The sequence below is a fragment of the Caretta caretta genome, chromosome 17 (genome assembly GCF_965140235.1).
Source record: "Caretta caretta isolate rCarCar2 chromosome 17, rCarCar1.hap1, whole genome shotgun sequence".
Lineage (NCBI taxonomy): Eukaryota > Metazoa > Chordata > Testudines > Cheloniidae > Caretta > Caretta caretta.
This window is the reverse complement of record NC_134222.1, coordinates 24,044,560-24,072,032: the sequence shown is the minus strand read 5'-3', so window position 1 is coordinate 24,072,032 and position 27,473 is coordinate 24,044,560. Positions and strand designations below refer to the sequence as shown.

Here is a 27,473-nt window from a genome sequence, read left to right as displayed (position 1 = left end):
TTGTCTCTGTCTGAGGGACTGGAGCAAATTCGGTTGTATCTTAGGGCTTGGCTGCAGACAATGGATCGTGTGATGTGTCCTGGATGGAAGCTGGAGGCATGTAGGTCGGAATAGAGGTCAGTAGGTTTCCGGTATAGGGTGGTGTTTATGTGACCATCATTTATTTGCACTGTAGTGTCCAGGAAGTGGATTTCTTAGGGGGGAGGGATAGCTCAGTGGTTTGAGCATTGGCCTGCTAAACCCAGGGTTGTGAGTTCAATCCTTGAGGGGGCCATTTAGGGATCTGGGGCAAAAATTGAGGATTGGTCCTGCTTTGAGCAGGGGGTTGGACAAGATGATCTCCTGAGGTCCCTTCCAACTCTGATATTCTATGATTCTATGATTCTTGTGTCAGTTGGTCCAGGCTGAGGTTGATGGTGGGGTGGAAATAGTTGAAATCCAGGTGGAATTCTTCAAGGACCTCCTTCCCATGGGTCCATATGATGAAGATGTCATCAATGTAGTGCAAGTAGAGGAGGGGTGCTAGGGGACGAGAGCTGAGGAAGCGTTGTTCTAAGTCAGCCATAAAAATGTTCGCAAAAAGAAAAGGAGTACTTGTGGCACCTTAGAGACTAACCAATTTATTTGAGCATGAGCTTTCGTGAGCTACAGCTCATTTCATCGGATGCATACCGTGGAAACTGCAGCAGATATTATATACACACACAGAGATCATGAAACAATACCTCCTCCCACCCCACTGTCCTGCTGGTAATAGCTGATCTAAAGTGATCATCAAGTTGGGCCATTTCTAGCACAAATCCAGGTTTTCTCACCCTCCACCCCCCTACACACAAACTCACTCTCCTGCTGGTAATAGCCCATCCAAAGTGACAACTCTCTTCACAATGTGCATGATAATCAAGGTGGGCCATTTCCAGCACAAATCCAGGTTTTCTCACCCCCCCACCCCCATACACACACAAACTCACTCTCCTGCTGGTAATAGCTCATCCAAAGTGACCACTCTCCCTACAATGTGCATGGTAATCAAGGTGGGCCATGTCCAGCACAAATCCAGGCTCTCTCACCCCCCCTTCCCCCCCCCAGGGGACACACACACACACACACACACAAACTCACTCTCCTGCTGGCAATAGCTCATCCAAACTGACCACTCTCCAAGTTTAAATCCAAGTTTAACCAGAACGTCTGGGGGGCGGGGGGTAGGAAAAAACAAGGGGAAATAGGCTACCTTGCATAATGACTTAGCCACTCCCAGTCTCTATTTAAGTCTAAATTAATAGTGTCCAATTTGCAAATGAATTCCAATTCAGCAGTTTCTCGCTGGAGTCTGGATTTGAAGTTTTTTTGTTTTAAGATAGCGACCTTCATGTCTGTGATTGCGTGACCAGAGAGATTGAAGTGTTCTCCGACTGGTTTATGAATGTTATAATTCTTGACATCTGATTTGTGTCCATTTATTCTTTTACGTAGAGACTGTCCAGTTTGACCAATGTACATGGCAGAGGGGCATTGCTGGCACATGATGGCATATATCACATTGGTGGATGTGCAGGTGAACGAGCCTCTGATAGTGTGGCTGATGTTATTAGGCCCTGTGATGGTGTCCCATGAATAATATGTGGTCAAACTGGACAGTCTCTACGTAAAAGAATAAATGGACACAAATCAGATGTCAAGAATTATAACATTCATAAACCAGTCGGAGAACACTTCAATCTCTCTGGTCACGCAATCACAGACATGAAGGTCGCTATCTTAAAACAAAAAAAAACTTCAAATCCAGACTCCAGCGAGAAACTGCTGAATTGGAATTCATTTGCAAATTGGACACTATTAATTTAGGCTTAAATAGAGACTGGGAGTGGCTAAGTCATTATGCAAGGTAGCCTATTTCCCCTTGTTTTTTCCTACTCCCCCCCCCAGACGTTCTGGTTAAACTTGGATTTAAACTTGGAGAGTGGTCAGTTTGGATGAGCTAGAAGAATGCACTATAAGGTGGGTAGAAAGCTGGCTAGATTGTCGGGCTCAACGGGTAGTTATCAATGGCTCCATGTCTAGTTGGCAGCCGGTATCAAGTGGAGTGCCCCAAGGGTCGGTCCTGGGGCCGGTTTTGTTCAATATCTTCATAAATGATCTGGAGGATGGTGTGGATTGCACTCTCAGCAAATTTGCGGATGATACTAAACTGGGAGGAGTGGTAGATACGCTGGAGGGGAGGGATAGGATACAGAAGGACCTAGACAAATTGGAGGATTGGGCCAAAAGAAATCTGATGAGGTTCAATAAGGATAAGTGCAGGGTCCTGCACTTAGGACGGAAGAACCCAATGCACAGCTACAGACTAGGGACCGAATGGCTAGGCAGCAGTTCTGCGGAAAAGGACCTAGGGGTGACAGTGGACGAGAAGCTGGATATGAGTCAGCAGTGTGCCCTTGTTGCCAAGAAGGCCAATGGCATTTTGGGATGTATAAGTAGGGGCATTGCCAGCAGATCGAGGGACGTGATCGTTCCCCTCTATTCGACATTGGTGAGGCCTCATCTGGAGTACTGTGTCCAGTTTTGGGCCCCAAACTTCAAGAAGGATGTGGATAAATTGGAGAGAGTCCAGTGAAGGGCAACAAAAATGATTAGGGGTCTGGAACACATGAGTTATGAGGAGAGGCTGAGGGAGCTGGGATTGTTTAGTCTGCAGAAGAGAAGAATGAGGGGGGATTTGATAGCTGCTTTCAACTACCTGAAAGGGGGTTCCAAAGAGGATGGCTCTAGACTGTTCTCAATGGTAGCAGATGACAGAACGAGGAGTAATGGTCTCAAGTTGCAGTGGGGGAGGTTTAGATTGGATATTAGGAAAAACTTTTTCACTAAGAGGGTGGTGAAACACTGGAATGCGTTACCTAGGGAGGTGGTAGAATCTCCTTCCTTAGAGGTTTTTAAGGTCAGGCTTGACAAAGCCCTGGCTGGGATGATTTAACTGGGAATTGGTCCTGCTTCGAGCAGGGGGTTGGACTAGATGACCTTCTGGGGTCCCTTCCAACCCTGATATTCTATGATTCTATGATTGCCAGCAGGAGAGTGAGTTTGTGTGTGTGTGTGTGTGTCCCCTGGGGGGGGGAAGGGGGGGTGAGAGAGCCTGGATTTGTGCTGGACATGGCCCACCTTGATTACCATGCACATTGTAGGGAGAGTGGTCACTTTGGATGAGCTATTACCAGCAGGAGAGTGAGTTTGTGTGTATGGGGGTGGGGGGGTGAGAAAACCTGGATTTGTGCTGGAAATGGCCCACCTTGATTATCACTTTAGATCAGCTATTACCAGCAGGACAGTGGGGTGGGAGGAGGTATTGTTTCATGATCTCTGTGTGTATATAATATCTGCTGAAGTTTCCACGGTATGCATCCGATGAAATGAGCTGTAGCTCACGAAAGCTCATGCTCAAATAAATTGGTTTGTCTCTAAGGTGCCACAAGTACTCCTTTTCTTTTTGCGAATACAGACTAACACGGCTGTTACTCTGAAACCTGTCATAAAAATGTTGGCATACTGTGGGGCCATGCGGGTACCCATAACAGTGCCACTGACTTGAAGGTATAAATTGTCCCCAAATCTGAAATGGTTGTGGGTGAGGACAAAGTCACAAAGTACAGTCACCAGGTGTGCCATGGCCTCATTAGGGATACTGTTCTTGGCAGTTTGTAGTCCATCCTCACGTGGAATATTGGTGTAAAGAGCTTGTACATCCATGGTGGCCAGGACAGTGTTTTCAGAAAGATCACCAATGCATTGTAGTTTCCTCAGGAAGTTGGTGGTGTCTCAAAGATAGCTAGGAGTGCTGGTTGCATAGGGTCTGATGAGAGAGTCCAAATAGCCAGATAATCCTGCTATAAGAGTGCCTATGCCTGAGATGATGGGGCGTCCAGGGTTTCCAGGTTTATGGATCTTGGGTAGCAGATAGAATACCCCTGGTCGGGGCTCTGGGGGTGTGTCCATATAGATTTGTTCCTGTGCTATAGTAGGGAGTTTCTTGAGCAAATGGGGTACTTTCTTTTAGTACTCCTCAGTGGGATCAGAGGATCTTTAAAAAAGGGAAGAAGGAGGATCCTGGGAACTACAGGCCAGTCAGCCTCATCTCAGTCCCTGGAAAAATCATGGAGCAGGTCCTCAAGGAATCAATTCTGAAGCACTTAGAGGAGAGGAAAGTGATCAGGAACAGTCAGCATGGATTCACCAAAGGCAAGTCATGCCTGACTAATCTAATTGCCTTCTATGACGAGATAACTGGCTCTGTGGATGAGGGGAAAGCAGTGGACGTGTTGTTCTTTGACTTTAGCAAAGCTTTTGACACGGTCTCCCACAGTATTCTTGTCAGCAAGTTAAAGGAGTATGGGCTGGATGAATGGACTATACGGTGGCTAGAAAGTTGGCTAGATTGTCGGGCTCAACGGGTAGTGATCAATGGCTCCATGTCTAGTTGGCAACCGGTATCAAGTGGAGTGCCCCAAGGGTCGGACCTCGGGCCAGTTTTGTTCAATATCTTCATAAATGATCTGGAGGATGGTGTGGACTGCACCCTCAGCAAGTTTGCAGATGACACTAAACTGGGAGGAGAGGTAGATACGCTGGAGGGTAGGGATAGGATACAGAGGGACCTAGACAAATTGGAGGATTGGGCCAAAAGAAATCTGATGAGGTTCAACAAGGACAAGTGCAGAGTCTTGCACTTAGGACTGAAGAATCCCATGCACTGCTACAGACTAGGGATCGAATGGCTCAGCAGCAGTTCTGCAGAAAAGGACCTGGGGTGACAGTGGACGAGAAGCTGGATATGAGTCAACAGTGTGCCGTTGTTGCCAAGAAGGCCAATGGCATTTTGGGATGTATATGTCGGGGCATTGCCAGCAGATCGAGAGACATGATCGTTCCCCTCTATGTGACATTGGTGAGGCCTCATCTGGAGTACTGTGTCCAATTTTGGGCCCCACACTACAAGAAGGATGTGGAAAAATTGGAAAGAGTCCAGCGAAGGGCAACAAAAATGATTAGGGGACTGGAACACATGACTTATGAGGAGAGGCTGAGGGAACTGGGATTGGTTAGGCTGCGGAAGAGAAGAATGAGGGGGGATTTGATAGCTGCTTTCAACTACCTGAAAGGGAAATCAAAAGAGGATGGATCCAGACTGTTCTCAGTGGTAGCTGATGACAGAACAAGGAGTAATGGTCTCAAGTTGCAGTGGGGGAGGTTTAGGTTGGATATTAGGAAAAACTTTTTCACCCGGAGGGTGGTGAAACACTGGAATGCGTTACCTAGGGAGGTGGTGGAATTTCCTTCCTTAGAAGTTTTTAAGGTCAGGTTTGACAAAGCCCTGGCTGGGATGATTTAGTTGGGGATTGGTCCTGCTTTGAGCAGGGGGTTGGACTAGATGACCTCCTGAGGTCCCTTCCAAGCCTGATATTCTATTATTCTATGATAGTGGCCTGTAGAATGTGATGTTGGAGAGTTGCCTAGCAGCCTCCTGTTCATAGTCTGACCTGTTCATTATGACGACAGCACCTCCATTGTCAGCCCCTTTGAATATAACGTCACAGTTGTTTCTGAGGCTGTGGATGGTGTTGCGTTCTGTACAGCTGAGGTTATGGGGCAAGTGATGCTGTCTGTTCACAATTTCAGCCTGTGCACATCTGCGGAAGCACTCTGTGTAGAAGTCCAGTCTGTCATTTCGATAGTCAGGGGGAGTCCACGCAGAATTCTTCTTCTCGCAGTGTTGAGAAGAGGGTTCCTGTGGGTCAGTGCACTGTTCAGTGGTGTGTTGAAAATATTCCTTGAGACAGAGATGAAGAAAGTAGGCTTCCAGATCACCGCAGAACGGTATCGTGTTCGTGGGGGTGGTGGGGAAGAACGAGAGTCCCCGAGATAGGACAGACTCTTCCACCGGGCTAAGTATGTGGTTGGATAGATTAACAATATTATTAGGTGAGCTAAGGGTACCACTGTTGTAGCCCCCTGTGGTATGTAGGAATTTAGATAGTTTACTGTCCTTTTTCCTCTGTAGAGAAGTGAAGTGTGCATTGTAAACGGCTTGTCTCGTTTTTGTAAAGTCCAGCCACGTGGAAGTTTGTGTGGTTTTGTTTGAGAGAGTCTCCAGTTTTGAGAGCTCATTCTTGATCTTCTCCTGTCTGCTGTACAGGATGCTGATCAGGTGGTTCCTTTGAGAGCATGTGTCACAGTCAACTTTGCAACCAAAGTGGGCATCGTCTGGTCCTCAGGGATCTTATGAAGTACACATAGCCTCTCAACGGTGATGAAATATTCAGCAATATACCCAGTCTCATTGTATGCAGGACACAACCATTCCCATTTGTGGATTTTTGGAAAGCAGGGACTAACTGGAGCATGGGGGTTCTGGTTCTGCTTCTCGATCAAGTCCAGTTGGCACTTCCTCTCTCTCTTTCTTCCTCCTCCATTTCTTTGGCTTGCAGTTCCATGGCTCTTAGGTGTGAAGCTTCTTGTCTTGCATTCTCTGTCTCAATTTCCAGCCATTTTAATTCCATAAGTCTGTGTTCTTTTCTCCTCTTCCCTTGCCTAAAATAAGCAAACAGAAAATAAACTGGTAACCTCTTTGACTGATCTCCAGCCACCACTTAAATCACCACCAGTGCATGAAGTGCAAATCTCACTCAGAACAAGAAGCTGTGCATTTGATCCTGTAAGACTACACCACTGTGACAGGTTCCTCCTGGGGTACCACCTGGAACTGGATGGCACTGAGCCTGACTCACTAGCCTGGGGTCTCTCTCACACTGTGCTGCTGTGACAAGCTGCAGACCTGTTCCTTGTCCTACAATTCCACCAGCAGTCACACAGGCAGAGACACACCCAGTTGCAGTTATATGCAGGCTCTCTGACCAGCCACTGCATGAACAAATAATAGAGGCTACAGGAAAGATAACCCCCAGCTCCCCAGGCACCCCCCTCCCAGTGGAATATAAACCCAAAGTCATCCCGTCTTGCACTGCACAGGGAACTGCACAATTTTTCTGTCCTCTTACTCCAGGGGGAATTCTGTATCAGTACACAATGCAGAATTTGTACAGAACATTAATTCCATTGCAGAACATTTTCCCCTGGAGAATTGGTGCTACAGAGCTGCTGGCTGCCAATAGGGGCTGCTGGACCCAGCAGTGCCTGCCTCCCCAGCTCACAAATAGAGGACACTTCCAGGGGGAAGGGGATGGAGAGTTGGTGGGTTCCCGGCAGCTGCAGTTCTCAGCACATTCTGAAGTAAGGAGGTGGCATGCAGGAAACTCCATACAAGCCCAGTCTGACCAGCATCAGGCTGTTTCTCCCTCTGGATCTCTGGGAGGAAGGGTGGGCAGGGGTGGATGGGGGTGTCTGGCACCCTGGCTGAGCATTGGGAGAGCGGGGGGGTGTCTGGCACCATGGCTGCGCTCTGAGGGGTGGGGGTGCAGGGTGTCTGGGCCAGGGGATGCGCCACGGCTGGGGTCTGGAGGTGAGGAGGTGGGGGTGTCTGGGCGGGGCAGCTCCAAACAGCCCCCTCCAGTACCATATACCCTCTCCCAGTACACACATGCCCCTCCAGCACCCCCTCAACTGCATCCCTCCCCTCCAGCTCCCCCTCCCCAGCGGTGTCCCCTATTAGGAACCTCTACATGATAACCCTACAGGGGCAGGGAAAAAAACAAGAATCAACTAAGACCAGAGATGTAGTTTTTTCCCTCAAGATGTGCACAGCTGGCATGCGTGACACACCCAGATGGAGGCACCCAACAACAGCATAACAGAGAAACAGGAACTGGGTGGTCAAAGGAGTTTCTTTAACTCTCCTCTCCTGGGGGAATCTTTTTTGTTGTCTGTATTGATACATACATATTGGTGACAGTATTATGAAATAAATTACCAAAATAACTGAAACTGGCAATTATATTTTAATTTTTTGCAAAAAAAATAAAATATTGTGCACAGAATTTTTAATTTTTTGGCACAGAATTCCCCCAGGAGTAGTCATCTACAAACTTTATCAGTGATGTCCTCCAAATTGCATGCCATCCACATCCTGTTTGGTGTCATCCACATATTTTATAAGCATATTGTCCACACCATTATCCAAATCATTAAAGAAAATATTAAACCGTAGAGCAGCCAGAACAACCCTTATAAGATACATCCTCCCAGTTTGAGAGCAAACAATGAAAAACCATACTCAAAGAGTAGTTATGAAACCAGTTGTGCCCCCACTTAACATTTTTATCTACTCCACATTACTCTAATTTGCTTAACAGAATGTTGTGTGGGACTGTGTCAAGAGCTTTACTCAAATCAAGATATACTATGTCTACTGCTCCCCTCCATCCACTCGGCCAGCATTTTTCAAACTTCGGGTCAAAGTGGCATGTCAGGCACTTGGGTCGCTCTGGTCAGCACTGCTGACCAGGAGGTTAAAAGTCCCATCGGTGGTGCTGCCCAGCTAAGGCAAGCTCGTGCCTACCTGTTTCTACAGCGCGCTGTGCCCCAGAAGCAGCCAGTAGAGGGTCTGACTTCTAGGAAGGCGGGCCATGGGACTCTGCGCGCTGCCCCCAACCCCAAGCACCGGCTTGGCACTTCAATTGGCCGGTTCCTGGCCAACAGGAACGGGGAGGGGGGGCGCGAGAGTTGCATGCCTCTGCCTAGAACCTGGACCTGCTGCTGGCCACTTCCGGGGTGCAGAGCAGTCTGTGGTGCCAGGACAGGCGGGAAGCCTGTATCTGCACCCTGGCTGTGCTGCTGACTAGGAGCCACCGGAGGTAAGTCCGCACCACAATCCCCTGCCCCCCCAACCTGGAACCCCTTCCTGTACCCCAAACCCCTTATCCCCAGCCTCACCCCAGAGCCTGCACCCTGAACCAGAGCCCTGACCCCCTCCAGCACCCCAACTCCCTGCCCCAGCCCTGAGCTCCCCCAACCCAGAACCGCTTTCTGCACCCCAAACCCCTCATCCCAGGCCCCACCCAACAGCCCTCACCCCAACCCTCTGCCCCAGCCCTGAGCCACTCCCACACCCCAAACCCCTGATCCCCAGCTACATTGGGTTGCAGGCATCAACAATTTTCTTCCTCAGAAAAAAAGTTTGAAAACCACTGCACTAGGCCAGGAACCCTGTCAAAAAAGAAATTTTTGAATTAGCATGATTTGTTCTTGACAAATTCATGTCAGCTACCGTTTATCACTATTATTTGCTAAGTACTTACAATATTTTTTGCTTAATAATTTGTTCCAGTATTTTTCAAGGTGTCACAGTTAGGCTGACTGGTTTATAATTCTCTGGGTCCTCTTTGTTCCCCTTTTTAAAGGCAGGTACTATGTTTGTCCTTCTCCAACCCTCTGGGACCTCCCCTATCCTCCATTACTTCTTGAAGATATCACTAATACCTCCAACACTGATTCAGCTGTTCCTTAAATATCTCACGATGAATTCTGTCAGGCCTTGTTGAGTACAATGCATCTAACTAAATATTCTTTAACCTATTCTCTCCCCCTTGTTGTTAATAATTATGTTAAGGGTCTCATCACAATTAACTCTTTTAGCAAATCAGAAGTAAAATCAGTATTAAACAGCGTACTCATCTCGGTGTTGTTCTGTTAACCCTTTGCCCACTAGGTAGTGGGCCTACATCTTCCTTCAGCCTTCTCTTGCTCCTCACCTATTTTAGAGCCTCTTCTTATTGCCTTTTATGTCAAGTGCTAGGCGCAACTCACCTTGTGCCTCGGCAAGAAGCAGGGTGCTGATACTACAGCAATTTTGGCCCCAAAGTTGTGGGGGACTGAAGGCTGGGGTGCCCTTAGTCCCTACAGCACCCAGGCACACTCCAACCCAGCACACAAACCCCACTGCCCTAAGCAGGGGATGCCCCAGCAGCACCTCAAATCCCCCAACCCACCCAGACCCCAGCTCTGAACCTACCTGGTCAGAGCCACCGGCTCTGCCTCCCCAACAACCCCAGCCGCCCTGTCCCCCACCTCCGCTCTCGCTTCCCCATCGCTCCGGCTCCTCCCTACCTTTCCCCGGGGGCCCGCCGGCGGAGCCCCTGCAGAGCCGGCTCCCGGCGCCGCTAGCTGTGGCCGGCGGCGCGCAGCCCAGAGCGCGGCGCGCTGCGGGCAGGGCGGCAGCCCAGGCGCGAGGCCGGCGCGTGCTGAGGTGTGCTAGGCCTCGCGGCGAGCGCTGATTGGCGGCCGCCACGGTTGGCGGCCGAGCTCGCGCGGCGGCGGTTGGCTGTGACGCGCCCCTCGGCCCCTGTCCGCCATGGAGGAGCCTCTGCTGGTCGCCCCCATCAACCCCAACAACTTCCCGGCCAAGCTGTGGCGCCTGGTGAACAGCCCGCGGTTCCGCTCCATCCGCTGGGACACCCGCGGCGAGGGGCTGCTCATCGACCAGCCCCTCTTCGAGGCCGAGCTGCTGGGCGCCGGGCCGGGCCTTGGCGCGGGGCCGGGGGGCGACGGGGCCGCGGCCGCCTCGGCCGAGCTCTTCAAGACCACCAACTTCACGAGCTTCATCCGGCAGCTCAACCTGTACGGCTTCCGCAAGGTGGTGCTGGGCCCGCCGGGCGGCTCCTCGGCCGCGCCCGGGCCCGCCGGCGGCGGCTCCTCCGGGCCCCTGCACCACTTCCACAGCCCGCACTTCCGCCGCGACCGCCCCGACCTCCTTGTCCACCTCAAGCGACTCACCAGTGCCAACAAGGCCAAGCTCGCGGCCGGCCTGGAGGTGACCAGCCGCCCGCCCAACCGGTTCCAGCGGCTGCTGAGCACCTCGCTGCAAGGCGACCCACTCGTGCCGCCGCCGGGGCCCGGCAAGGCGGAGAAGCCCGGTGAGGCTGGGGGCGGGCAGCGCCAGGGGCACGTGGTCCCTGCGGGCGCTGGATGCAGCAACGGGGAACATGGGGAGGGCCGGTGGGTCAAGGGATTCACACTGGGGTAGTGGGCCTGATGGTAGCAAGGCACGTTGGGCCTTCCTCGTCTGAATGGTTGTTTAGACCGCTCGTGAGCTACACGCATGAAGTTGGGAGAACCTGTGCAGAGAGAGGTGATGGTTTTGAGGGAATAGTGAATTGGCCAGTCTGAACAGACTTAGGGTTCTCCAGTGTGTTTCTGTGTTGAAAATAAAAATTGTACTTTATCAATTGATGTTTCTGTGTAGTCAAACATCTGTCTACAGACTAAAACCGCTATCATATCCATAAGCATGAGTAGCTTTATGCACATGACATTGGGTTCAGGATGGTTTCTCAGGTACATAAAGTTACTCATATGTATAAGGATCTACAGGATCAGGGAGTAAAATAAGTTTTTATACTGTTATCCCTGCAGAGCTTTCACAGATGGATCTGGATTCTGTTAGTTCTTATGCATCTTGTGTGTATTGCTTGCTAAGTTCCAGGTACACACGTACAACCTCTTGTCTTCCATGGGTTGGTCTGAATGGTAGCTAGGAGTGTGATGGCCATTTTGTGCTAAGGAACAAAGATGCTGGAGTAATAATTCTGCAAAATCTCTTAAGGAGAATTGAAAGTTAAATAATTTTCTTGAGAGGAATAAATGAGTTGGGTGGAGGTTAAATGGAGTAAATATGATTTGAAATCAGTCTTCTCAGAGGGGTTACTCACTGTCCAAGTGAAGTTTTGAAGAGCTCCCCACTTCTTGCTTTTTCCACCCCCCACAGAGGATAGGCAAAGGTGAAAAAAATGAGTGGGTTTGATGTGAAAAGAAGCTTGAACTTCTTTTGGTCAAAGTTTGTTGTTGTTTTGGGGGTTTTTTTGGTTTGGTTTACAATATAAATTGAAATCTTGTTCATCCTGTGTTTTCTCGAAGACTCAATGGACAACTGGAAAACTATTAGGATTACAACACCTTAGATACCCAGGAAGTAAAACTTGAGAAAGGAAGGGACTCCTAAATTAGACTTCTTGTTTAATTTTTGTTTTGTTTAACATAAAAGATCTTTGTTGAAGATTTAAAAGATAGAGGGAACCATTGTAATTATCTAATCTGATCTCCTCTATAATACATCATAGAATTTCGCATCATAATTCCTGCATCAAGCCCATAACTTCTGGGTTGAGTGCTCTTAGTTGGAAGGACAAGAACTGAGAAAGCTCACACTGCAGGTCTCTGGTTCTCCAAGAACACCTCCAGAAAAAACAGGGAAGACAAAGCTGGATAGTCTTGATTCCTCCCCCGCCCCCTGGTAATAGATAAGCAGGATAAATACTACTTAGGTTTTCTTTGTACATCATAAATAAATAATAAAAGGGCACAAACAATCATAGAATATCAGGGTTGGAAGGGACCTTAGGAGGTTATCTAGTCCAACCCACTGCTCAAAGCAGGACCAATCCCCAACTAAATCAATCGCTAAAATCCTTCCATTCTTTTCTATCCTTACTGCTAAAATATTTTTTCCAAGCTGTTTTTTTCAGTCTTATAATTTTGCAAGTCTGGGTGGATTTTCATAGGGGCAACAAAAAACACCTGTCTTTCCTCAAGGTGTTCCCCCACCTCGACAAATTTCTAGTTCCTAAATTAAAGCCTGGGCACCCTAGAAGCTCTAAACAAAAAACTTCCTTTGCTTGAATTAAGATTCTTAGTACATTTCCTCCTGTCCTCATTTTTGTAAATGACTTAGAGGAGATTTTGGAACAAACTGATAAATAGTAATAAGTTACCAGGACCAGATGGTATTCACCCAAAAGTTGTGAAGGAACTCAAATGTGAAATTGCAGAACTACTAACTGTAGTCTGTAACCTATCATTTAAATCAACTTCTGTACCCAGTGACTGGAGGATAGCTAATGTGACATCAATTTTTAAAATTTTAAAATGGGCTCCGGTAATTACAGATCGGTAAACCTGACTTCAGTATCTGGCAAAGTGGTTGAAACTATAGTAAAGAACAAAATTGTCAGACACATAGATGAACCTAATTTGTTGTGGAAGAGTCAACATGGTTTTTGCAAAGGGAAATCATGCCTCACCAATCTACTAGAATTCTTTGAGGGGGTCAACAAGCATGTGAACAAGGCAGATTCAGTGGGTATAGTGTACTTAGATTTTCAGAAAGCCTTTGATATGGTCTCTCACCAAAGGCTCTTAAGCATGGTAAGCTGTCATGGGATAACAGGGAAGGTCCTCTTATGGATTGGTAACTGGTTACAAGGTAGGAAACAAAGGGTAGGAAAAAATGGTCAGTTTTCAGAATGGAGAGAGGTAAATGGTAATGTCCCCCAGGGGTCTGTACTGGGCCCAGTCCTATTCAACATATTCATAAATGATCTGGAAAAAGGAGTAAACAGTGAGGTGGCAAAATTTGCAGATGATACAAAACTACTCAAAATAGTTAAGTCCCAGGCAGACTACGAAGAGCTACAAAAGGATCTCTCAAAACTGGGTGACTGGGCAACAAAATGGCAGATGAAATTCAATTTTGATAAATGCAAAGTAATGCACATTGGAAAACATCATCGCAACTATATATGTAAAATGATGGGATCTGAATTAGCTGTTACCACTCAAGAAAGAGATCTTGGAGTCACTGTGGATAATTCTCTGAAAACACTCACTCAATGTGCAGCAGCAGTCAAAAAAGTGAACAGAGTGTTGGGAATCATTAAAAAAGGGATAGGTAATAAGACCGAAAATATCATATTGCCTCTATATAAATCCATGGTACACACCCCCTCTTGAATATTGCATGCATATGTGGTTGCGCCATCTCAAAAAAGATACATTGGAATCAGAAAAGGTTCAGAAAAGGGCAACAAAATGATTTGGGATATGGAATGGCTGCTGTATGAGGAGAGATTAATAAGACTGGGACTTTTCAGCTTGGAAAAGGGACAACTAAGGGGGGATATGATAGAAGTTTATAAAATCATGATTGGTGTGGAGAAAGTAAATAAGGAAGTGTTATTTACTCCTTCTTATAACACAAGAACTAGAGGTCACCAAATGAAATTAATAGGCAGGAGGTTTAAAACAAACAAAAGGAAGTATTTTTTCACACAGCACACAGTCAACCTTTGGAACTCCTTGCCAGAGGATGTTGTGAAGGCCAAGACTATAACAGCGTTCAAAAAAGAACTAGATAAGTTCATGACTATTAGCTAGGATGGACAGGGATGGTGTCCCTCGTGTCTGTTTGCCAGAAGCTGGGTATGAGCGACAGGGCATGGATCACTTGATGATTACTTGTTCTGTTCATTCCCTCTGGGGCACCTGGCATTGGCCACTATCAGAAGACAGGATACTTGGCTAGATAGATGTTTGGTCTGCCCCATATGGCTGTTCTTATGTAACCATTTTTGCGGAAACTTTCTACACAAAATTCAGCCTGGGGCAGAGTCCCATCATTGAAAATTTCCACCTAAATGTTTAAATTTAGCAAAGTTTTAAAAAAATGAAAACAAGGTTTTGTAGTGGGAAGAGTTGGATAACTGTAGCTGTAGTCACATTGCTGCCAGCTCTGCCTGTTATAAAATAAGTATCTCCTCTTTTGCAGGTCACGTTTAACACCTATTCCCTGTCTCACTATTGCCACCTCCTATCTACAGTCTATTCCTTAGATTGGTTAGTAGAGGTTGAGTAATTTGCAGCTTTCCCTTTCTGCAGTGCTGACTGTGCTTCCAAACCTTACTTGCAGAGAGCAAAAAGCTGGTATCAAGAGTCCTGGGATGTCGGACAAGAGGCAGAGTGTTGTATAATCTAAAGCCCAGTGTTTAGAGTTTATTATTAACTCTTTCATCTTTGGATTTTTCTTTTTCTTTCCATCAGAAATTTTGTGATAAAGCAATTAAGCTAAGATTTTCAAAGCCGCCTAGAGGATTTGGACATCCCGTTTCCAATGGCTTCTCTTAGGTGGCTTTGAAAATCTCATCCTAGGAATCTTGTACTCCATCTTGTCTGACATACTACTTCATGCTTGTTTGCTATACCATATGACTTACCAAAATGCAGATTCTAAATAATTCAGATTTGGTTTGCTGGCTGACTTTTCAAAGAATTACTTTCCAAGTTGTGGGGCTGGGAACTGGCTGCTGAAAGTTTTTTTTTTTTTTTTTTTTACAGGGGATTGAAATGCTGCATTGTCAACATTTAGAGCCAGATATTACTTTATTTTCATATGGTGAAATACAATCTGTGTGTGGATTGAACGTTCTATTTTATGATCCTTTATTTATTTCATAACCATGTAATCCTAGTAAATATATTCTTTTTCATGCAGGAGCACTGACAATAGGACAGTTTCATCGGTCTTTTCGGCGAGACAGTTTATCTCCTTACTCCTATGTATCTGCTTCATCCCACAACCACAGCACTTTATCATCAAAAGGTTCAGATCGGACTCCAGTCCCTCCCAGAACATGGCAGAACTCTCTTGGGATGCTTCCAGGGCAGGTGGAGACTTCCCCAACATTTTCAGACAAAGGGGTTCCATTTCCTGTACTTCAGAGGTTTCCAACAGAGGTCACGTACACTCTTCAACCCAGTGCCACCTCTGTGCACATACAACAAGGACCTCAGACAATGGCCAGTTCTTCCCAGAAATATAGCAACTACACACCTTCAGCACAGTACTCCCAAACCTACTACCCAACAGGTATGATAAGGGTCTAGCATTTGCCTTTCATCAAGATATTTTAAATCAACAAATTATTTTTCTGCAATGCACTTTAATGTATACATATTAAACAAGACTTAGAATAGAAAGGAAGAGTATCAAACCTAAAAGAACAGGGAGAACCTCCTAGCAAGGCAAGTTCTTAACATTTATTCTTTACTGTCCCTGTTCTGAAGTTTATACATGCCTTCCAGATTTTCTGGAAAGCCACTTTGACAAGTTTCAAGGGTAGAGGAGAGCATGGTCATTCTTGGTGGGAAGTTTGGACATGTACTTAGTTTATTTGAAGTTGACTTGGAGAAAATGTATTAAAGGATCTCCTAACAATCCCAGATAGGATATTTCATCCTGCTTGAAAATCTGTGCCACCGTTTTTGCATTTTCTCAAATTCTTTCCTATTGAGCCATTCATACTGTAATCTGTGCACCTTCAGATGGAAAGTGACATCTATCCCTCCATCATTCTTGTAGTACCATAGTTAAGGTTGTATGCATTCCAGTCTAAGTTTTATTTTTGACTTTTTTCTTCTTCCTCCCCACCCCAAAAAAAATTGCCTCAAAAATTCTATATGTATCTTCAGACCAGAGCAGATGTTTTGTCCAGAAAGTTTGAAGCAAATTGTCTAAGACCCTTGTTTGAATTATAGGAAAAGAGAAAATTTCTTTTTTGTAAATGTTACAAATAGAGGTATTTAATTTCTGAGTGTATGTAACTCAGACTTCTGGGTTTTAAGAGTTCCAATTTCTCGTGCTTTCATAGCCATTTAATTAATTGGGGTGCAAAATGCCCAAGCTACTGATCCCTGGTTCAGTCTCTTAGGTGGCTACTTAAGAAATTGCTTCAGAGATTTGAAATTGGTGAGGCACTTAGAGAGAGGTACTGATCTGGGCTTTAATAAAAATCTTTCTAAGTATAATCACAACACTGTTAAGGCATCAAAAGTATAAAAGAACAACCCGCATTATGCATACTCACAAAACTAATCTGGAACACCTGTGTCAGGTGGGGGATTCCCAGGGTTGGGGAAATGATTGCAGGTCCTAGCCATGCACCTCTAAACAAACACCAAACCTCCCTCTTAGGAGAGGTCAGAGTTAATTCCTGTATCAAGCACCATGGTAAAAATAGAAAAACGCTTTGATCTAACCCAGGCAAAGCCGGGAATAGACTGAGGTACGGATTTCTAGCAGGAGTTATGCAGACTTCCTTGCCCAGATACAGCATGTCGTACATAACCCGCCCCACACACACACTTGGCTAGACACACACAGACTCTGCCCCATGCCAATGCGATCCTCTCTTTCTCCTCCCCACTTGGGTCAGTCCAACCTGTCTGTGCGCTCTGGTGCTTGTATACATTGTTAAGCTCAGACTGGTGAGTCTTGCTGTCTGGTCTCAGTCGAATTGTCAGCTCCAGGCTGTGCATCCATAAGAGTTGCAAGCACCAGTGTAGCAGCTGGCTGTCAAGCAGCTCCTCATTCAGACACTGCACCCTCATGTCTCTCTGCCACAGCTCAGTGCTGCTGCTTCTCAGCTCTTTCTTTGTTCTCTCTCTACATCTTCCTGGGCTTGTTCCCTGTCCCGTCCCATCTGTTCATTGGCTCAGACCATCCCAGAAGGTCCACAGTTAATTCTGTGTCTTTGTTTTGTAGTGGCACTCTCCTACCAGTTAGGTTTGTGAAGAGTAGCAGGGAGGGGGAGATAAAGGGGAGAGAAAGAAACAGGAAGGGGCTCTCTACTCAGTTTCTTGTCTGCGATGAGGAAAGGAAGAAGGAGCCTATCTTTCCTGGGCTTGGTATTAAGCTTTCCACAGTCCAACCTTCTCAACTAAGTTGGAAATACACCTTTCCCTTACATCCATGTGTGTCTGGGACCATAATTTATTAAGTGTCAGCCCTCTGCCCATGTTTGGTATTCCAGGGACCAATTTTAGGGTTCTTGCATGGCCAATTTGCATCAGTGTATTTAACAATGATTTCAACATGTCAATGTAGTTTCAGGTGTACCCAGAAAGTACATAAAATATGCTATTTTGAGCCCAGATTATTGTTATTGTGGTTTATGTGTTTATAACATGATACATATTGCTAAATCTTATGACCTTTGTGTCAATCACTCATGCTATTCAGGCCTTCTGTTAAATGCCTCAAGTGTATTTCTAAGCCTGTTTTAAGACAGTCCTTCACTTTAGCTGTAATGCAATTAGGAGTACACATAGTGATTATTCATTACTGATTTCTTAAGCATCTTAACTTTTCCTAAAGGTATAGTCCATTGCCCACGTGTGATTGACTTCTCAGGAGACACACATCAGGGATAGACCCATAGCAGTAGATTCTGGATAGCCTAAGTACATAGAATACGCATTATTATTAAGATAATAGATGTGAATCTTACATATTTTAAATCCGTTATGGAGGTAATACTAGATTTCTGGAAGTGAGCTGGCAGTGCCAATATTGAACAGAGGTTCTAGAAATTTGTTAACTTTTCTGTTTCGATTCTTTCCAGCTGTGTTACAGTGCTGCTCACCTACGACTCACCTAGATCCTCTTAGTTGCTGTGGCAGTCCTACAGCCTCAACCTACACACACTGCAGCTATTTCCAGGTGAGTGCACTAAGTTGAAACAAGAGGAAGCCATGTGACCTAAGTTCCCTCTAAGCCACGCGGCCTTGCAGCAGGCTATCAAGGGCCGCGCAAGTGGGGAAAGGCGTTCCTCCCCCAGCCCAGCCAGAGCTGCTGCAGCCGTGGAGAGCGCCTCTCCCCTGGCCCTGCCCAGCCGGAGCTGCCACGGCCATGGAGAAGCATCTCTCCTCCGTCCCAGCCCAGCCGGAGCTGCTGCGGCCCATGGAGAGGTGACCTGACCCGGTCCAGCTCAGCCCACGGGATCTGCCGCGGCCGTGGAGAGGTGCCCCTTCCTCGGCTTGGCCTCGTCCAGCCCAGCCCAGACAGAGCTTATGCAGCCGTGGAGGGGTGCCCCTCCCCCATCCCCCAGCTGCTGCGGCGACAGAGGGCTGGGGCACCCCAGAGAGAGGGCACCCCCAGCCAGAGCCCTCACCCCCTTACCCCAACCCTCTGCCCCAGCCCTAAGGACCCTCCTGCACCGCGAACCTCTCATCCTGAGCCCCACTCCAGAGCCCGCACTCCCAGCCAGAGCCTTCACCCCCACCAAACCCCAACCCTCTGTCCTAGCCCTGAGCCCCGTCCCGCACCCCAATCACCTCATCCCCGACCCTACCCCAGAGTCCACACTCCCAGCCAGAGCCCTCATCCCCCTGAACCGCCTCCCACACTCCAAACCCCTCGGCCCCATCGCCGTTGCACATCGCCTCCATATTGGTGCACATAACAAAATTCATTCCGCACATGGACAAAAAATTATAGGGAATGCTGCATGGAGTTACAGTACTGTGAACTCTTGGGGAGGGGGGATATAGAATTGAAAGAGGATGACTTTGAGAATACATACAATTAACTTGACTGTAAAAATACGTGCAAGGACAGCTGTATATAAATGTGTGTTTTTTGTAACTCTCTGATTAGTCCTCGGGTAAACACCAAGTCAAGTGTTCCACTCTGTGGAGCTACTTGCTCTGGGTGAGGCAACCACAATATAAAAGAAAACATAGCTGATTTCTCCAACGTTTCTATTTGTCTTTGTTAATGAACCTCAGTATTTCAGATTTCAATATTAATGTTGATAAATCTGGAGTATTAGTGGTCCTCCAGGGATTTCCTAGGTTGGACAATGAGTTTTTCATAACACTGTGAAATCTCTCTAGTCCGCATACCAAGTGGGTTTCTGATTTGCATTTCTGCAACTTTATCTTGTGCTTAGCAAAATCAAAGATGACTTATCAAGTTGGCTTCTTCTCTCTAACCAAATTAAAATGTCAATATTACCTAAAATTCCTTATTTACTGAAAATGCCCCCATCTGATTCTGACAAAGAGGGAAGTATCTGACTTGGAGGGCCTGTGATTATTGGATATCAAAAGGTCTAAAATGGGAGGAGACCTTATACTTTTTTGTATGAGACTAGTGAAGTGAGATGTACTGAGAAAGTATATGCCTCTGTGCTCTGAAAAGGGGTTGGCTTCTCCAAACCTGATTATCTGGTTGTCTTTCTTGCCAAATACACAAATCCCCATGTATATTAATTATAATCCTCTAGTCAAGAACCTTTATATGGTCTTCATGGGTGGCGTGTGAACTGCCACCCAGGGGAGGCTAGCCCCCAGCCATGCCCCTTCTGCCCGAGCCCCGCCCTTGTGCGCCCCCTTCCGGAGCCCCCCCACTGCATCTGCTGGCTCCAACTCCAGGCTAGTGCCCTCAACCTCCCCGAGTCCTGGAGCGGGCAGTGTGGCCGCAGCGCCCCCCCCCTCCCCTCCCTGAGCGCTGGGAGGGCAGCGTGGCTGCACGCCCCCCCTCAGCCTCCCAGGGCCTGGTGGGCTGCACGGCCGCAGCCCCGGAGCACTGGGACGGTGGGCAGAGCACCTGGAGGGTGGATGGTGGGCCCCAGTTCTGAAGCCGCACTGAACAGAAGTGGGGGTGGGGTGGGGGGGGCTAAGGGGCAGAGCATGGGCAGGGCTACACCTAGCTGTTTGCGGAGGCACAGCCTCCCCCAGTCTATGATTCCTGCCACCAATGATGGTCTTACAGAAACTTACGTAAATTCAGGGCCAAATTGTGGTCTCATTAATGTAGTGGTGGAGGAGTATAAAGAGGCACTGGTTAATCACATTGTGGGTAGCAATGTAGAAGTAAAAGCATGTTTCGCTGAGCTGCTATTCTCTTCCTTCACTGCCCCTGACCTCCACCTCCTCGGAGCTGAGGGATCTTCTGCCCATATGGTCCTCAGTTGTAATGGGATGCTGTGGTCCATGTGTTGGTTTGGTGGTGGGGGAAGCCTGGCTCTCTTCACCCCCTTCTGCTACAGTTTCTCCAGCAGCTCACAGGTATTCTTGGTGCGTTATCTGCTGCTGCTACTTTGGCACTGGTGTGGCCCAAACTTGGAATCTTCAGTGATTTTTGGCAGGCTGATAATATTTCCCTGAGGAACCAAAGGGAAATAGTAATCTGGCAGAGACAAAGTGTGAATAGCATTTCACAGGACAAAGGACAGACACTTCTCTACCCTGAGGGGATTTTCCCTTTTGAATATTATATACCTGCTTCAAATACCTGCTGTAAACAATAGAGTTTTGAGAGATTCTCAAAGAAGAGATTCAGGGTGGATAAAAATCAATGATTTAAAAACATAAAATAAAAAAAATTGAATTTTTTTTATTTAAATCGGATTTTTTTGATAAAATGCTTTTGAGGAAAAAACCTATCTAAAGATAGTTTTAATTAAGATACATTATAGCTCAAAGATGGAACCATCATGGAATAGGTATTATACATTCTAATTCTATAGTATGAGACAATATATTCATGTAATGTTTAAGAAAAGTTTTGTAAATGAGTTCCAATAGTTCATGAATTCAGGACCTAATTTTATGGGGTTCCTGGGGCTTCTGTATAGATTATTTAGGTTAATCTTTCTATCTACCCAATGGGACTCCATGCTCAGTCTAGAACAGGGGTCCGCAACGTGATGCCCACAGGCACAATGGCGCCCGCCGGGGCGGTTGTGTGCGCCCACAGGGCACCGCGCCGCTGAAATGCCGCCTTTGAGTGCGGCCACTGGAGAACCGCCCACTGAAATGCCGCCGAGAAGCATTGCCGTTTCTCGGTGGCATTTCGGCGCCGATGCTTCTTTCCGCAGCTGCTTCTCGTCGGCATTTCAGCAGCGGGGTGTCTGGTGCCCGCCACAGTCTTCTGGGAATAGGAATGTGCTATTCCCACAGAAAGGTTGGGGACCGCTGGTCTAGAAGATACCATCAGAAATGCTTAATTTTGCAGTTCTCAGACTGTGGATTTGTGTCTCCAGAAGTAACATGCTTGTTAACAGCAACAATGTTTTAAAATAAATAAATATAGAGAAGTGAGAAATAACAGACCTCAACCCTATTGTCCCTCTGCAAGTTTATGTACACAGAGTCAATCCCTTACCTCTTTCTAAAAGTGCAAAGTTTCAAAAAGTTCAGTGAATTGAAGATTTTTGGGGGCGGAATAGATCTGAACAAGGAGAAGAAGTCTGGAGATAAATGTGAGAAGGGAGGGACAGGCAGTAGAAGCAAAAGTGAAACTGTTTGAGCAGCGTATTCTAGAAGTCTTGAGGTCTTTCTGAGTGTAACCTTCATTGATTTGAGGTCTACCATACCATTCTCTCATTAGAAGGGAAAACCTATAATGGTGGCAGGCTGTAAAAGAGACCCAGTTTGGGAATATTTTACTGAAGTTCCTCTAACTGTGGGTAAGAGACGCATGTGTGAAAAATGCAAAAAGTGCAACAAAGAAATGCAACGCCTGGTTGCTCAAATGAAACAACATTGTGAGAAGTGTTCCGTCTCAGGAGGAAGCTGTGTTGAAGATGATGAAAGGAACATGACTGAACATGAAGGATTTTCAGGTTGGTAAACTTCTTTATTTCATACTTTTTTCTTAAGGACTGCCTGTCTTCCTTCTGGACTATTCTTGAATTCTCATGTTTGAGCAAAAAATATAGTTGTTACTCTATGGTACTATCATTTTAGATGCAGTTGTGATAAAAAATAAATAGCTAAAATAGGCAGATCTTCCTTTTACAATTTCACCTTTAAAGTAGTACTGAGTGTCAGTGAGTGCAATGAGTAATACTAAATGAGCAGGTTGGTAATAATAATTAAATGACTGCATTGACTTATTTTGTTTAGGAGAATCCATCCTCAACATACAGGATTCTGAAGACTATCCACCTTCAAGATCACCATCATTTTCTATAGTTTCAGAGTTATCTGCCAATGATAGTGTTTCAGTCACATCATGTATGTCACATAGCCACAGTATATCACCTGTAGGAAAAAGAAAAAAAAATCTCCATCATCCAGAAACAACCATAGATAAGTTTGTGATAAGAACCAGCAGATTACAAAAAGAGGTCATTGATGAAAAAATTGCCCGGTTTGTTTATGCAACAAACTCTCCTTTCTATATGATGGAGAACCCACACTTCATTAACATGGTTCAGTTACTGAGAACAGGATACAGTCCATCCAACAGAGCAGATGTTGCAGGCAAATTGCTGGATAAAGTGTATGAAAGAGAAATTGAGCAGTGTGCAAAAGGTCTAGAGGGTAAAATTGTTAACCTGAGTCTTGATGGGTGATCCTGTTGTACGTGCTTGTGTGACAACAGAAGAAGGGAATGTCTTCCTTACAGAAACAATTGATACATCAGGAAATGCACACATAGCAGAATATTGACAAGAAGCAGGAGTAAAAGCTATAACAAACTGTGGAAAAAAAATTGAAATGTCTAGTACGCAGCTTGGTCACAGACAATGCTGCAAATGTATCCAAGATGAGAAGAAATTTAGAAGAGAGTCCCAAGCTAATAACATATGGTTGCAGTGCTCATTTGATGCACCTCCTAGCCAAAGACTTCAGTGTTCCAGAAATAAAGGCTAATGTTGTTGAAATTGCAAAATACTTCTGTAACAACCACTTTGCAGCAGCTGCTCTGAAAAAAGTGGGAGGAACCAAGCTAACTTTCTCACAAGACGTGTGATGGAACTCCGTAGTAAACTGTTTTGAGCACTGTATCAAGAACTGGCCTAATCTGATGACAGTTTGTGAACAAAAGCATGAAAAAATAGATGGCACTGTCACAGACAAAGTTCTCAACATTGGGCTTAAGAGAAATGTTGAACACATGCTGAGTACCCTGAAGCCTATTTCTGTAGCCTTGAACAAAATGCAGGGAAATAACTGTTTTATTGCTGGTTTCAGAGGAACAGCCGTGTTAGTCTGTATTCGCAAAAAGAAAAGGAGTACTTGTGGCACCTTAGAGACTAACCAGTTTATTTGAGCATGAGCTTTCGTGAGCTACAGCTCACTTCATCAGATGTATACCGTGGAAACTGCAGCAGACTTTATATACACACAGAGAATATGAAACAATACCTCCTCTGTGTGTATATAAAGTCTGCTGCAGTTTCCACGGTATACATCTGATGAAGTGAGCTGTAGCTCACGAAAGCTCATGCTCAAATAAATTGTTTTATTGCTGACACTGTTGAAATTTGGAAGGAACTGAGTGAGATCTTAAAAAGAGAAATATGCAATGACAGAGTTAAATTACAAGCATTAAAAAAACAAATGGGACAAGCACTGTCTCCAGCTCATTTTCTTGCAGATATTCTCAATACTCGGTGTGACGGTGCACCCCATAAGGCTTTATGGAAATATGCTTATGAATGTGTACATATATGGCATAACTGGAATATGTTTTATGCTACGTATGCCATATAACATATCTATGTAAAGGTTATGATCTACTGGATATATTCTTCCTATTTGTATGCATGTGTCGTTGTATTCAAAGTTATGAATATTGGCTGTATACTCGTTTCTCATGTTGACCTGGCTGACATAGTCAATTTAATTATTTTTTTTTAATTTCATTTAACTATTTTAGGTAAAAACAATTTTAACAAAAACAAACCTGATTTTAAAAAACTTGAATGTTTAAATTCAAAAATTCATATGCTTGTTTTGTTAAAATATTATGTTTGCTGTTGAAGAAAAAAATCCAGAATACATAATGTTGTTTTAATTAAATAAAACAATTTAAATGTCTGTCTGGTGATGTTCTCCTAATACAGCATGGCAAGAAAATCCTCCAGATATTAATGATTAACCTGTTGAACTGGAGATAATTCACCTCCCAATGACTTCATAAATATCTGCTTCAGTTACCTTTGGTAAATGAAATAACCAAACAATCATTCATTTTCTGATATAGCTGTAAAAGTAATCTGAAAAGTTTTCAAAATAAATCACTTTAAAAATGTATAGTGTGTACCTTTTAAAATGAAATCTACATCTATCTCTGAGTTGTGAAGAATATGTATTAAGGTTATAACCACCAACAAGAATACACTTTTATGTAGAAATCCATGATTAAATAGAGTCTTCCTGAATAGTGATTTAAATCATGATTTAAATCACTAATCAATTTGGTTTAAATCAAATCCACCCTGAAAAGATTACAAGGATTCTTTATAATGGAAAGGGTTATGCACCCTAAATATAGGAGTTACTACCAGCTACTGCTAATATTTGTGTACACTTGGTGGTATTATAGCTGTGAGGGCCAGGTTTTCCAAAGGTATTCAGGTGCATACTGGGACTTTTGAAAAGTGATTAAGCAGGTTATGTACCTAACCAGTTCAGGTGTTTTGAAAATCCCACTAGACACCTATCTGCATCTTTAGGCACCTAAATACTTTGAAATCTGGCCTATAGTGCCTAGTGACAGATAGAGTTATGATTGCCTGCGTATCTCCATTCCAAAAGGCCTGTTTTCAATTTCTTACAACTTTGTCTGATTTACACTTTTCAGGATGAAATTTTCTAGGTTTTTCTCTACCCGGAAGAGACTATTCCTGTGGTGTTTAAGCAAAAACAGTTTTACTGGTTCTTGGTTTTCATTTCCTTCTTTAGAAGGAAGTGAGTGACAAAAAATGTTCGCAAAAAGAAAAGGAGTACTTGTGGCACCTTAGAGACTAACCAATTTATTTGAGCATGAGCTTTCGTGAGCTACAGCTCACTTCATCAGATGCATACCGTGGAAACTGTAGCAGACTTTATATATACACAGAGAATATGAAACAATACCTCCTCCCACCCCACTGTCCTGCTGGTAATAGCTTATCTAAAGTGATCATCAGGTGGGCCATTTCCAGCACAAATCCAGGTTTTCTCACCCTCCACCCCCCCCCACAAATTCACTCTCCTGCTGGTGCTAGCCCATCCAAAGTGACAACTCTTTACATAATCAAGTCGGGCTATTTCCTGCACCAATCCAGGTTTTCTCACATCCCCCCCACCCCCATACACACACAAACTCACTCTCCTGCTGGTAATAGCTCATCTAAACTGACCACTCTCCAAGTTTAAATCCAAGTTAAACCAGAACATCTGGGGGGGGGGGTAGAAAAAAACAAGAGGAAACAGGCTACCTTGCATAATGACTTAGCCTCTCCCAGTCTCTATTTAAGCCTAAATTAATAGTATCCAATTTGCAAATGAATTCCAATTCAGCAGTTTCTCGCTGGAGTCTGGATTTGAAGTTTTTTTGTTTTAAGATAGCGATCTTCATGTCTGTGATTGCGTGACCAGAGAGATTGAAGTGTTCTCCGACTGGTTTATGAATGTTATAATTCTTGACATCTGATTTGTGTCCATTTATTCTTTTACGTAGAGACTGTCCAGTTTGACCAATGTACATGGCAGAGGGGCATTGCTGGCACATGATGGCATATATCACATTGGTGGATGTGCAGGTGAACGAGCCTCTGATAGTGTGGCTGATGTTATTAGGCCCTGTGATGGTGTCCCCTGAATAGATATGTGGGCACAATTGGCAACGGGCTTTGTTGCAAGGATAAGTTCCTGGGTTAGTGGTTCTGTTGTGTGGTATGTGGTTGTTGGTGAGTATTTGCTTCAGGTTGGGGGGCTGTCTGTAGGCAAGGACTGGCCTGTCTCCCAAGACTTGTGAGAGTGTTGGGTCATCCTTTAGGATAGGTTGTAGATCCTTAATAATGCGTTGGAGGGGTTTTAGTTGGGGGCTGAAGGTGACGGCTAGTGGCGTTCTGTTATTTTCTTTGTTAGGCCTGTCCTGTAGTAGGTAACTTCTGGGAACTCTTCTGGCTCTATCAATCTGTTTCTTTACTTCTGCAGGTGGGTATTGTAGTTGTAAGAAAGCTTGACAGAGATCTTGTAGGTGTTTGTCTCTGTCTGAGGGGTTGGAGCAAATGCGGTTGTATCGCAGAGCTTGGCTGTAGACGATGGATCGTGTGGTGTGGTCAGGGTGAAAGCTGGAGGCATGCAGGTAGGAATAGCGGTCAGTAGGTTTCCGGTATAGGGTGGTGTTTATGTGGCCATTGTTTATTAGCACTGTAGTGTCCAGGAAGTGGATCTCTTGTGTGGACTGGACCAGGCTGAGGTTGGTGGTGGGATGGAAATTGTTGAAATCATGGTGGAATTCCTCAAGGGCTTCTTTTCCATGGGTCCAGATGATGAAGGGGGGGTATATCCTAATAATGATATCCTAATATTCTGTTCACACTTTGTGTGTAATGATGCTGTGTGGAATTTTGTATCTCCTATCTGTGCTCAAGTACCCCTGTTTCCAAAAACTTACAGAATGTGACGAGGACAGCTTCAGCCCTCAAGGTTTGACACTGTTTGTCCAATATTCCGTGTCCTGCATTTCACTTGTGCAAGATGATACCTTGTTTTTTCTGAGGTTATATTATGCCTGGAATGCTGAATCAAGTTCCTATCATTTTACATGTTAGAAGTCTTTCTTTTTCGAAAATACAAGAGCCTATGCTCTCCTTTGTATTTTTCCACTGATGCTGAAACAGGGTTGTAAAAGTCTTCAAAAGACCAAGAACAGTGCTGGTGTTTGAAAAATATATCTGACGCCTCCTGCTAGACTTTGGGTGGATAGAGAGTAAGAGAACCTTAACATACCCATTATTGGTCAAGCCTAAGTTGTAAGTATGATGCATTCTTTCCGGAGCAAGACCTTGGAGTTCACTGACCACAAGGACTCAAAGATCTGAGATCTTAGTTCCACAGCTTTTCAGAGTGGACCTTTACACTTCCGGAGAGGGAAAGGGTGACAAGGATCAGTAGGAAGACTGTAG

The 27,473-nt window shown here is 45.3% G+C and overlaps 1 protein-coding gene across 1 annotated transcript in view; it reads left to right on the top strand.

The window, feature by feature from the left end:
• Window positions 1-10,300: 10,300 nt before the first annotated feature.
• The window catches only part of HSF5 (heat shock transcription factor 5), a 64,125-nt gene continuing 46,952 nt past the window's right edge, over window positions 10,301-27,473 (top strand). The window contains 4 exon segments of the mRNA XM_048823927.1: window positions 10,301-10,907; window positions 10,910-10,948; window positions 15,275-15,646; window positions 18,180-18,277. Of these exon segments, the coding sequence (XP_048679884.1) occupies window positions 10,301-10,907; window positions 10,910-10,948; window positions 15,275-15,646; window positions 18,180-18,277 (1,116 nt within the window).